This window comes from Diabrotica virgifera, chromosome 8 (genome assembly GCF_917563875.1).
Source record: "Diabrotica virgifera virgifera chromosome 8, PGI_DIABVI_V3a".
NCBI lineage: Eukaryota > Metazoa > Arthropoda > Insecta > Coleoptera > Chrysomelidae > Diabrotica > Diabrotica virgifera.
In genome coordinates, this window is record NC_065450.1 from 151,328,354 (window position 1) to 151,342,299 (window position 13,946).

The following is a 13,946-nucleotide window of genomic DNA, read 5'->3' on the forward strand; positions in this document are numbered from 1 at the left end:
GTACTATAACGCCCAGTCATAGACGTAGCCAAACTTTTGTTGATATTGCTGTCGGCAAGTCTGTGATATAAAGGACAAGAAGCAGTGATGAAAGTATCGAGCCATTTTGAGTTTTCTGTGGGGATGCCTATTTCCGACCACATTAATACTTAAAATACTCTGACGGTGAACAAATTTTCTATTATATTAATCTGGCAGTGAGTTTGCAAGGCATAGTGCACACGAGTTTATAAATTATTCCTTCTCACCAGACTAGGTCAAAAGCTGCTAACATATCTACGAAAGTAGCAGAACTCTTTAGCTTTCTTTGAAAACCGGCTTCTATTAGTACGGGATCCGAATATTGGTCGATATGTATACCCAACTGCTTTCCGGATAAAACATTTTTTTTATTAAATTTCATACAAAGACAAATATTCCTAGCATGGGTTTCTTATCAGAATCGTGTCATAACTACCCTTAAGGGAGGGCCGTATGGGTTGAAATCAATATTTCAAGAACATTTTTTTTAAATATGGTAGAATTATTTTATTTTTAAATTAAATAGGCATTTTCAGTACAATTCATAGATTATTATTCAAGGAAAAATATTGAAAAATAAGCCAACGGTGGCAAATTCTTAAATTGATACCTCAAAACACAATGAATTTTGCGGTGGACATCAGAACTCATCGTTGGATCATGGTAAAAAAAATTCAAAAAGATTTTAGTAGCTTATGAGTTTCTCGAGCTAGTTTTATCAAAATTTGACTTTTTGCTATGACTCAGAAATCAAAACAACAAATTTTTTGGCAAAAAGGGTGAAAATCAACATATGTATTATTGTTAAACAAAAAATAAGCATAAAACAAAAAATATCTCGACAGCGTTACCTTAAGAAATGTCTAAAGAAAATATATACAAAATCTCCAGGACAGTTGGTCAACTAGTTTTTGAGTCACAATGTCTACAGGATTTGAAAAATGCAGTTTTGAGAAAAACGCGTTTAAAATATTGTCAACTTTTATTTTCAATTTTTTTTGTCTGTCAAATCATAAAGTAATGCACATAGGAATATGTTTTTCTCTCGAACAGAATGTTTTTTACAAGAGAAAATGAGAACAGCTGTTGAACGTTTCACACTACGCTCAAGAGCGCTGGCGCGAACTTGCTGCAAAGCAAGTCGAAGGTAGCGAGGTAGGGAGATAGTGTTGAATATCCCTATCTTCGACTCGCTTTGCAGCAGGTTCGCTTCAGTACGCTTGAACGTAGTGAACAACGGTCAACAGCTGTTCTCATTTTTTTTTGTAAATTACTCCGCTATTGAAAAAGATATTCCGGTACAAAATTTTACGATCTGACAGACAAAAAAAAAATTGAAAATAAAGTTGACAATACTTTAAACGCTTTTTCCTCAAAACTGTTTTTTTCAAAGGCTGTAGACATTGTAACTCAAAAACTACTTGACCGACCCAACTGGAATTTTATATATTTTAAATTTTCTTTAGACATTCTTTGAGGTAACGCTGTCTAAATATTTTTTGTTTTATGCTCATTTTTTGTTTAGTAATAATAAATATGTTGATTTTCACCCTTTTTGCAAAAAAATCGTTGTTTTGACTTCTGAATGATATCAAATGTCAAAGGTCGATAAAACTAAAAAACTCGACAGCGCCATCTCGAAAAACTCATAAGCTAATAAAATCTGTTTGAATTTTTTGTTTACCAGAATCCAATGATGAGTTATGATGTCCACCGCAATATCCATTATATTTTGAAGTGCCTTCAAAAATTTGACACCGTTGGCTTATTGTTCAATACGTTTACTTGAATGTTTTCTCGAGTAATTTAGGAATTGTACTGAATATGCCTATTTAATTTAAAAATAAAATAATTCTACCATACTTTAAAAAAAATGTGCTTGAAATATTGATTTCAACCCGTACGGCCCCCGTTTAAGGATAGCTATGACACTATTTTGACAGGCAACCCATGCTATAAATATTTGTCTATGTATGAAATTTAATAAAGAAAAATGTTTCATCCGGAAAGCAGATGGGTACAGATCGACCTATGTTCGGATCTTAGACTATAATATAGTATGACATATTATGTAAGTGTAAAGAGATTTACTCTTACTGATCAGAGCAACTGGTCGGTTTAACATCGATTTGCTTGTTCGATTGGAATAGCTTTGAGGATTATTGGGCTTATTCTGTTAAAAATTATATAGCTCGGTTACCGATAATTGAGAAATTTAAAGAGATAGACGAATTGGTGTACAAGTGGTATACCAGAGGGTGGTGTAAAATTTTCCATCCTCTAAGGGTATACCGAACAAAATATCCATGTGCTTAGATCAAATGACATCTGTTTTAATAGTTCCTCTTTAATATTTTGCCTTGTTACAGGATAGTATTCAGAAAAACGCAAAAATAAGTACTGTAAAATATAATTTCATTAGGTACAATTATAAATAATATATTATATTTAGATAAGTATAACTTTTAGGTCTATTTAATCAAAATAATGTTTTTATCTTTAATCACAATAATGTTTTTATTTACGCTGCTGCTAAAAGTTGCCGATGTAAGCTCCTTTTTATACCTATTATTATATCAATAAAAGTTTATGAGTTTATGACTCCTCTTACTCGATTGTCGGGTTCTTGTCACAGCCCTGCGCTGTGCTGACAAAGGTTTTTAAATTTCCACGAAATTCTGAACGGCCAAAAAGACTGATGTGGCTTTCGGTATTGTTATGTGTATTTATAATTTTTAGTTGAAACTCTGTAAAGAGAGCACGCATTTATTAGTGACGATTTCGATATCAGAAAATAATTAAGTAAATAAAAATGTGGTGTCCATGGGAGAATAGTGCATTAGAAATTGTTGAGAATAATGAAGTAGAAATTGTTGAAGAAAATGAGGAAATTCTACCACCAAATAATCCTGAAAATGCTGCTGGACCAAGTAGAGGAAGTATTAAAAAGCCAGAAAGAAAACATTTATCCAAAGACGCTAAAGAAATTGTGTTAAATGTGTTTAATGGATTATGTGAAGAACTGGAACGGCACGAGAGTGTTTTAAAAACTGCGGCTTTAACAAAAGTTTCATGTGCTACTGTATATCGAATTATAAAGGAGGGCATTACAAATAGACAAAAAAGGAGCGACTTTGGACTACATCGATCTATTGAGCAACATATTTTAGGTCCCATTTCAGAAACCATTTATAATATGTTTGCAGGTAATATTATACCCACACTTAACCAAATTTTAGCCGAATTAAAATCTAAAAATATTATTAATTGCTGTAAATCAACTTTAAGAAAATTTTTACTATCAAATGGTTTTAAGTATAAAACAATCAATAAACGACATACTATAACGGAAAGTGCCCGTTTAATAAAATGGCGTAATGAATATTTGGAAAAGATAACCGAGTACAGAAATAGCGGAAGAAAAATTTATTACTTAGATGAAACGTGGTTTAACACTAACGAAACAATTGGCAAAGGTTGGAGTAATGACAATGTAAAGTGCAAAGTTAATGTACCACCTTCCAGGGGCAAACGAATATGCATTTTGCATTGTGGAGGGAAAGATGGTTGGGTAACCGATAGCTTACTATTAAGTGCAAAAGACATTAAAGACAGTTGTTTGGACTATCATCAAGATATTACGGGTGAACTTTTCGAATCGTGGTTTAAAAATAACTTATTACCAAATTTAGCAGACAACAGTGTTATTGTTTTAGATAATGCATCATATCATTCTAGACAACTTAAAAAAATTCCGAATAAATACTCTAGAAAGGATGAATTGCAAGATTTTTTATTATCACAAGATTTATATTTTGAAGATTGGTACACTAAAGACCAATTAGTAGAGGTACTTAATACAAAATTATTTGTAAAGGAATATATTATTGATAATGCAGCAAGTAAAAATGGACATACAACTTTAAGACTACCACCATATTACTGCGTTTTAAATCCAATAGAGTTGTTATGGTCTCAACTGAAATATAATGTGAGACAAAAAAATGTAAGTCCAAAATGTTATAACACTGTCGTGAAACTAATAGATTCTGAATTTAAAAATATCTCTGAGGATAATTGGAAGAAAGCAATAGAGCACGTAAAAAATATCGAAAAAGAATATCTTAAAAACATTCCTGTTATAAATAAAATTATTATCAATGTGGAGAACAGTGATTCAGAGGAAGAAAGTGACAAAGTGTAATACCAAGACAACTTTCTCTCAATACTGAGCTTACCCGGAATATTTTCTTACATAATCAGGTGTAGGGATTATCAACATATGTTCAACACCAAACTACTGCTTCAATTTTTAAGAAAAACGTGGCCTTATTATGAACACTTCACTTATTGTTGCAATAAGTGCAAATCTTTGAAAATCAGTTCGTAAGAGAAAATAATAATGTAAGTAAGTGTTGAATAGATAAACTTTTAATTTTTACTTCAAGGTTTTATAAACTATTTAAATAAGTATATATTTTTTTATCTTTCACTACCTACCGTTCGCTCAATTATTAATTAGTTTTTGTATACAAACCAATTGTTGTTTGAACATCTTATAGAAAATGCATTGCAGAAATATGATAAAAGTAATTTAAACTTACACAATATCATCAAGACATAAAATTAAGCTTTGTTTATAACAATACAAATTTATAGAACCAATTTCTTATAAAATATACCATATTATGTTTCATATAGGTCGGTACTATCCTGGGGGTCCTATTTTCGAATTCATTCGAGCATATTTCGCATACGAAATTAGAAGAATTTCGCTTGAAATCCGGTGTCTTGTATTTTCGAATACTTCGTGTACGAATTTTTTCGTATACGGATGCTCGTATACGAATTATTGTTGTCATTTCAAGGTCATTTCAGCTGTCATGATAGTTTTAGCTCATAGTGTTAATTGTGTTGTTGTCTACAATATTTTTACATTGAAATTTATTTTCAATGGCTGGTTTAAATAATTCTTTAATAGAAAGAAAGGACATGTACGATTATGCCTTGAAAATATAACCTAACCTAACTTTATGTAACCATTTTAGCATTGGATCTAAGCTCCAAACTTGACATATGACACCGTTGCCATATCCTCAATTTTTTCATACTATCACATTACATAAAGGTGCATTGAAGTAAAGTTTTTAAAAGTAAATAGTAAAATATCAGTGTAAATACTGGATACAAAAATAATATTAAACAAAATAGCACACTTTCTGCGGACTTTGCAAATTGATATTACTAATATACCTACCTATGCAATCTTAATATTCGATTACACTTAAAATAACTTCTAAACAACTTTTCCCAAAAATGGCCATTTTTTATAATTTGTTCAGACTATAAGTCGTTATCTTTATACATTAAACGTTCTTTACAATCTTATTCTTATACATTATACCCCAGTAAAGACAGTCGTGTACAGTGTACATTATACAAGAAATAGACCAAACAAATATGGCAACATTGTGACTCTTCAGATGACAAATAAGTTCAATGTTATTCGAATTTGCAGTGTTGCCGGTGCAAATTTTGCTCGTATACGTATAACATTTCGAAGGACGTTCAAAAATACACATTCACGTTCGTATACGAAATTTTTCATTCGAGTTAACTCGTATGCGAAAATATTCGATTAAATTCGAAAATACGACCCCTGTTATTCGTCGGTCATAGTGCTGCTTATCGCATTTTTCTCAAATAAATATAACCGAATAATACTTTTAAGTAGTTTATGCGTTATAGGCAATATAGCAATTATTGGTCTATAGTTATTTGGGTGGTCAGCTAGTTTACCCAATAGCATTGCTATAACTGTTTGAATATTTTCATGTTGAGGTAAAGCTTGTTTTTTTTTATTTAGCTTAAACGCATCGACAACTAAGGCCAATAGCATTGCATCAAGATGTCCATTGTGTGCTCGTAGGTAAAGGGATACTTAACCCTCGCAGGACCAACCTTTTAGTAGAAACAGAGAGGACCAAGGAGGGTCAATAAATGTCCACACATAAATTAATCAAAAACGTGCTTCTTTATTTAAACTAATTTAAAAATAACACTTTTATATTATTCCTAGACGTTAATGGAACAGTTAAAAGATACGAATTTATAATTTACCCTGAGTCTTCGGCTTCAGTGGAATTGTCATCATCGTAGGACACAAAAACATTTTTGACTTCTTGCTGTGCTTACCGCATACATACTTGCATTTTGAACAAACTATGGTTGTTTTTGGCCACTTATTGTCCTTTTTCTTTTAGATTTTGCTAATTTGACACATGAATGATATCGTCCCTTTCTATTTTGGGAAGGTGTTGAAGGTATTCAAGGGAATTACTTATAGTCCACTGTCAAGTTTTTATAAAAGTATGAGGAAATGAATTAAATTATAGAAATGCTAATTATGTCAGCTAATAGGGCAGTAGTACGCCGAAAACTGCTAATTATTTGAGATTTTTAGGAACAAAGGTATTTAGAAAATCGGATGTAATGCAATGTTGTGGATACTTTTTAACCCTCCTTGGTCCTTTTAGGGTTAAAAGTTCGTGAGCGCCAGAGTAGTGACAAATCAGTGAAATTCTGTTGAAAATTTGACATAAATGTAAAGTGATTAATTTATAACATTGAAATTAAAAACATTAATAGGAAAAAATATTGGTTGGCCAAAGCTGTGGCAGATATTTTACCTTAAATACACTTATAGACTAAGAGCCGCTATAGGTGAAATTTCTTAATCATTTTAGGCACGACGGGACCCTATAACTTACATAATAGAACCTAAAAGAAAACGTTTGAGCACTGTGCCATCACTTTTCAGTGGCACATGCGTCTACAGTGGCGCATCAAACTTTCCACTTATGGACGGGATACATAAATTAAAAAATACCCTCCCTCATTACCAGAATTTAATTTTTTTCATTTTTTAAGTTCTATGTGATTAAGACATAAGACTCATCGTAATTTTAACCCACCACCCCCTTCTCCCTGCCCCCACCATCAAAAACTTTATTTTTCGATTTTATTTTTTTTGTGGGATGCAATCAATTTTAAAATTCAAAAAATCCACACGCATAGTTAAGGCTTTTATAAAACACGTCTATTTTTTATAGACCTGTAGGTTGAGTGTACATAACCTCAAAAAAAATTTAAAATTTGTTTTTTTGGAAAAAAGTATATAACTTTTTTTTTTGGGGATAGCCGCAGATCTAATTCTTTCTTAGTCTTGTGTATTTTATCAAGCACTATATTTCTAATTTTTTCAGATTTTTCTGTAACGCTGGTCACCTTCAAAAATCCAAAAAACTGTTCTTTAAAGGGGTTTTGGGGGGTTTGAACGTGTTTTTCTGCTTTTTAAATATTCTAAAGGACTCAGTTAATTCAAGTTACATATAACCTATAAAAACAAAATTGATTTGATATACAGTAGAACGTCAATAATCCGGATTAATTGGGACTGGACCCCATCCGGATTATCAAATTATCCGGATTATCGAAATTTCCTCAAAAAAAGGCCAGTATACACATTAAAGTACAACAAACGTTTTAAAATATTATGTTTTCTCTTGTACAGTAAAGTGTCTAGAGGTGAAATTAATCAAAACATTTTTATGTTTAAACGCTGTATTGTAATTAATTTATAATAGCACCATGTGTACAGTAAAAACATCATTATTTGGGCTTTTAAAAAAATGTGTAAAATATTTTTGAACTGCAGTAGAGGTTCGTTTTTCGCAGATAAGTTCTTAATTTATTTTAAAAGAATCAGATATTTTTGCTAGATACAAATCCGGATTATTGACGGTCCGGATTTATGACGTCCGGATTATCGACGTTCTACTGTATTATGAAGTCTATAAAATAGGGAAAATCCCCCAAAACCCCCCAAAAAACAGTTTTTCGGATTTTTGAAGGAGCCTTACGGAAAAATCTGAAAAAAATAAAAATATAGTGTTTGATAAAATACACAAGATTAAGAAAAAATTAGACCTGCTGCTATTCCTCAAAAAAAGTTATACGCTTTTTTGAAAAAAAAAATTCTTTTAATTTTTTGAGGTTATGTACACTCTACCTATGGGTCTATAAAAAATAGGCATCTTTTATAAAAGCCTCAGCTATGCGTGTGAATTTTTTGAAATTTTAAAATTGATTGGATCCCACCAAAAACAAAATAAAAACGAAAAATGAAGTTTTTGATGGAGGGGGCAGGGGGAAGGGGGTGGTGGGTTAAAATTACGCTGAATCCTATGTGATAATCACATAGAACTTAAAAAATATAAAAAAAATTTAATTCTGTTAGTAAGGGAGGGTAACTTTTAATTTATTCATCCCGTCCATAAACGGAAAGTTTGATGCGCCACTGTCGACGCATGTGCCACTGAAAAGTGACGGCACAGTGTTCAAACGTTTTCTTTTAGGTTCTACTATTTAAGTTATAAATGATCGTGCCTAAAATGATTAAGAAATTTCACCTATAGCGCCTCTTAGTCTATTATGTTTTAATACTCAAATTTGATTTTTTAACATTTCATTATACAGTGCTAGTCAAAAGTCCGTACCCCCTCGTATCTTTTGAACGGTTATACCTATAATAGTGAAATTTGGAGGGAGGAAATAAGCAGATGTAAGCTTCTTAACTGGTCATGACAGGTAACGTTATAGTGACAGATGACTTTATAGCGCCACTGTGACAGATAATTTTAAATGGGACCTTATGGCAAGTGATACCTCGTTTGAAAGGTATTGAAAATACCTATTCAGTCATACTAATTTTGTTTGAGTTTAAGCTAATTTTGATGAATAAATGAAATAAATATAAAATTGTAGTTTCACATATAATTATTAAAAATTTAAAATTCCGCCCATGATTACTTGTCAAAAAGGTTGACGTAGACGTAAAAACTACTAGAGAATTGAAAAAGCCAACGTTTTTGACAAAAAAACCATAGGCGGACATTTTAATTTTTATTAATTAAATGCGAAACTACAATATTATATTTATTTAATTTATTCACCAAAATCAAAATCAACTTAAACTCAAAAAAAAATTAGTATGACTGAATAGGTATTTTGAATACCTTTCAAACGAGGTATCACTTGCCATAAGGTCCCATTTAAAATTATCGGTCACAGTGGCTCTGTTACGTCATCTGTCACTATTACGTCACCTGTCATGACTAGTTAAAAAGCTTACGTCCGTTTATTGCCTCCCTCCAAATTTCACTATTATAGGTACAACCGTTCAAAAGATAAGAGGGGGAGTACGGACTTTTGACTAGCACTGTATTAATTAATCTATTAATCTAAGCTCCATCTACACAATAATTGTAAAAGTATCGGAAGTAGAAAAGAAGGAAACTAATATTCGCAGTCATAATCATAATCAATCAAAAATTATATACTTACTGATGTTAACCATCGATTACAATCTAATTACTTTTTTGCGTTGTAAATATTACAAGATAAAAATTAAATGATAAGTTTGAAACTATTATTTGCTATTATTCGCAATACTCTTCTCATTAAATTTCCATCAGAAGTTGCACTAGTAATCCGCTAGTTCGCGATACTAGCGGATAGCTTGTTGTAATTCACTTTTTACTCAACTTTTGCACAATGACAACTTCTTCTACTTCTTCTTATATTAGGCCTCTTGGGCTGTTCTTAGCCGATTTTAAGCTTGTATTCGTAGCTGTGACTGCCAGCTATCTTGCCACCTTTAAAAGGGCCTTCCTATTGGTCCCTTGCCTGTTGACTTCGAATCCCTGGATATATGATCTATTCGCGGTGTGCAAGTACTTGAAGGGGATACGAGAAACGATCGTGCGCAAATAGCGGAGAAATCTTGCAACTTTCTGAAATATTTCATAGTGTCAATTGAAATTGTCAAATTGAGGTATATTTCATACCTACTGCCATTAAAGAAGAAAAATTATATGTTGCTCCACAATATTGATGAGATATGCAATTATTATATAGAAGTAAATTTAATTAATTGTATTTTGTTTAATAATTAATTTTATTTACTCCATACAATTGTTTACCTTTTAATAACATAACCTCAGTCTTACTTTTCCTCTTATAATTTTTTTTGGGCTATCGCCTTGACAATTATGCAGCAACCAGGACTAATATAATTGGCCAATATAATTAAAAGTGCGAAAAATGTTGCTGAGCTGTGGAACCAGGTGTCGCTTTTCTGAACCTGCACGGTTCCAATTCTCTCGCTGTCCATTTTCGCCACATGCTGATTCCACTTTCGTCGTCTGTTTTTCCCACCGTACTATATCTTGTATGTTACTTCTTCTTCTTGTAGTTCCTTCTCCTATCGGAGATTGGCTATTATTACAGCTATCCGTACCTTATTGGCGGCTGCTCTGAAAAGATCTACTGAGCTGCAACTATACCACTCTCTTAAGTTTCTCAGCCAGGAAATTCTTCTTCTACCTATAGATCTTTTACCCTTTATTTTACTTTGCATTATGAGCCTTAATATCTCATATTTCGCACCTCTGTGGCCTAAATATTCTAGCTTTATTGTTTTGAAGTTCTTTATTACCTCGCAATCCTTTTGCAACCTTCTTAACACTTCTGCATTTGTAGCTCGTTGGATCCATGGTATTTTCAAAATCCTTCTATAGCACCACATCTCAAAGGCTTCCAACTTATTTATATTTTCTACCTTTGGTGTCCAGCTTTCCAAACTTTAAAAGGGTAAACCCTGTAGTTGGCTGTATACCTTTGTTAAGACAACGTAGAATGAAGTAAACACTTCTGTTGTATGTAGGTATATAATTTATTAAAAAATTCTTAAAATTTATCCACAAGGGAGTGGAAGTACAACAAAACCTTTTCGGTCAAACGGACCATCCTCAGTGTAAACCTGGAAATAAGTGAACCACTTAGATTGAAATGCAAAAGGGTGAAGTTTTGACAATTAAAAAAAAAGAAAATGTGGTTACTTACGTCCAGTGTACAAGTAATTGAAACTAGCCACTTGAATAGGTGTAAAACCTCAAAATAACATTATTGCTACATTATGAGCTGTGTAGTAATCGACAATAAGTCGATGTCTTAAGATTAAAAATATATCACATGTGGATGTATGTCATCCTTGCTCGGAATTTACACAAGGTTGTGATCAGGTGAGAGGTTAACAACCAACTGATTAGACAGATTGGTGCCTGAAAATTCATGACAAGATGTCAAAAAAGATAGGTGGATTTCTCAAATGTCAACCGGAAAATTTGACAGAGTGAATTAATATTTAACTTAATTATTAAATTGGGAATATGCCACTATTAAAAATGTTTGTTATGAATTCTAAGCTGTAAATAAAGGTTAATAAGCTGTAATAATATATTCATTAATGCACCGAAAACAAAGGCAAAATTCTACTCATATGCTGTGACGTCATAGACTGTTTGTCAACTGTATAGGACTAAGAATAATTATATTTATTTGAGTAAAGTTATAATGAATGAATATTATTGAAAATTATATAGAAAAATTTTTTATATAGAAAATTTTTTAAATATGACATCTTAATAGAGTAGCAGCTGTAGAGTTGGAAGAAATGCTAATAGGGAATGGTCGGTTGCATATGTTTCAGGGAACCAACGAATATAATGAGGAAATACCAATCTATAGATCTGTAATGTAAATTATTGGAGGTATTAAAGGAAATGGTATTAAATGAGGAAGTGGAATTGAAAAAACCTATGTACATATTTTGATCAAGAAATTTTTTATTTTTTAAAAATTTTTGTTATGACTGAATATAAAAAGTTTGTCGCATATAGAACTATTGAAATTGTAAATGTAGAAAAATTATTAAAACGGGTGATAAGGTAAGTTGCCTATGTTCAGTGGACAAATAAATGAAATATAATTACTGTTTTGAAAATAAATTGTGTGAATTTTTAAATGGATAAAGACTGATATTAAATTAGGAAAATTGCGCTGAAAGAAATGTACATGTTTTGATCAAAGAAAAAAATTAATTTAGATTGTAAGCTCTAAATGTAGAAAGAATATGTCACATATATTAAACTATTGAAATTCTAGATTGAATATTGTATTGACCAAAGTTGATATTAAGTAAATTTATTAAATGCTGATAGCTAAGATTTATTTTTTAATTTTAATCTAAATGAAAAAATAGAGTGAATCAATTAAAAATGTTGGAAATGCAACAAAATTTTTTTTCCTCCTTTTTTTGGTTATTGTCTATATTAGAATGTCATATCTGAAAAGATCAAGGGTTCCATGGTGTGATTTTGATATAATGAGAAAATGATTATGTTAAGTGAAAATAATTAGAGAATGAGATGAAAGAGATAGAGTCTTGCCTGGAGCACAGAGTGAAAGAAACTGAAAGATACAAAAGAATATTTATTTGATTGGGTATATTGTTTGGGTTTTTGTTTATTTTAGGTTTGTAGTGGTATGTATAGGAAAGAAGGCCAATGTGAAGGTGGATAAAATATAGAATTATGGAAATAATTGTCTATGAATTGGGGTGAAATCACGGTTAAGAGAAAGTTGACGGTTAACACAGTTTGGATTTGTCCTTGCGTCCCTGACAATCTCTAAATCCTCATATAGATCTAAACGAAGGGTATTCTTATCTTGGATGTTATGAATCAAAGTCACACCATCTGGGATGTTAAGGTGGTGTTTGTTGACTTTGAGATGGTGAGAGAAAGCTGATGTATTGTCACGTTTAGTGTGTTCTGCTGTTCTAGTAGATAGTGATCTATAGGTTCTTCCTACATAAGAGGCATCACAATCAGAACAAGATAATCTATAAACACCACTACGATTCATAAAGTTGATTGGATCTTTAGTGTTAGATAATGTTTTGTTGAGAGTGTTATTGACTTTGAATGATATGTGGACATTGTCCGAAGAACAGAGAATGTGTTTGATCTTCTCAGATATGACAGAATTATGAAAAGGTAGGGACCTATAAATTGGTGTGATGACTGGGTTTTAATTGTAAGCTAGTTGCTGAAGGCGATTGGATTCTCTTTTCCGGATGAGCTTGTCGATTATATTAGGGTTGTAATCATTGTTGACTGCTATTTGTTTGATTGCAGTTTAACTGCGGTTATAATCAAACAAATAGCAGTCAACAATGATTACAACCCTAATATAATCGACAAGCTCATCCGGAAAAGAGAATCCAATCGCCTTCAGCAACTAGCTTACAATTCAAACCCAGTCATCACACCAATTTATAGGTCCCTACCTTTTCATAATTCTGTCATATCTGAGAAGATCAAACACATTCTCTGTTCTTCGGACAATAACACTCTCAAAAAAACATTATCTAACACTAAAGATCCAATCAACTTTATGAATCGTAGTGGTGTTTATAGATTATCTTGTTCTGATTGTGATGCCTCTTATGTAGGAAGAACCTATAGATCACTATCTACTAGAACAGCAGAACACACTAAACGTGACAATACATCAGCTTTCTCTCACCATCTCAAAGTCAACAAACACCACCTTAACATCCCAGATGGTGTGACTTTGATTCATAACATCCAAGATAAGAATACCCTTCGTTTAGATCTATATGAGGATTTAGAGATTGTCAGGGACGCAAGGACAAGTCCAAACTGTGTTAACCGTCAACTTTCTCTTAACCGTGATTTCACCCCAATTCATAGACAATTATTTCGATAATTCTATATTTTATCCACCTTCACATTGGCCTTCTTTCCTATACATACCACTACAAACCTAAAATAAACAAAAACCCAAACAATATACCCAATCAAATATTCTTTTGTATCTTTCAGTTTCTTTCACTCTGTGCTCCAGGCAAGACTCTATCTCTTTCATCTCATTCTCTAATTATTTTCACTTAATATAATCATTTTCTCATTATATCAAAATCACACCATGGAACCCTT

At 31.9% G+C, this 13,946-nt stretch overlaps 1 protein-coding gene across 1 annotated transcript; it reads left to right on the forward strand.

Annotated features, from left to right (window-relative positions):
* The first annotated feature begins 2,833 nt into the window (after window positions 1-2,833).
* Window positions 2,834-12,504, forward strand: LOC126890291 (uncharacterized). The gene is made up of 2 exons (XM_050659149.1): window positions 2,834-4,027; window positions 12,457-12,504. Exons 1-2 carry the CDS (start codon window positions 2,834-2,836, stop codon window positions 12,502-12,504), a joined length of 1,242 nt encoding a protein of 413 aa, XP_050515106.1.
* Window positions 12,505-13,946: the final 1,442 nt, after the last annotated feature.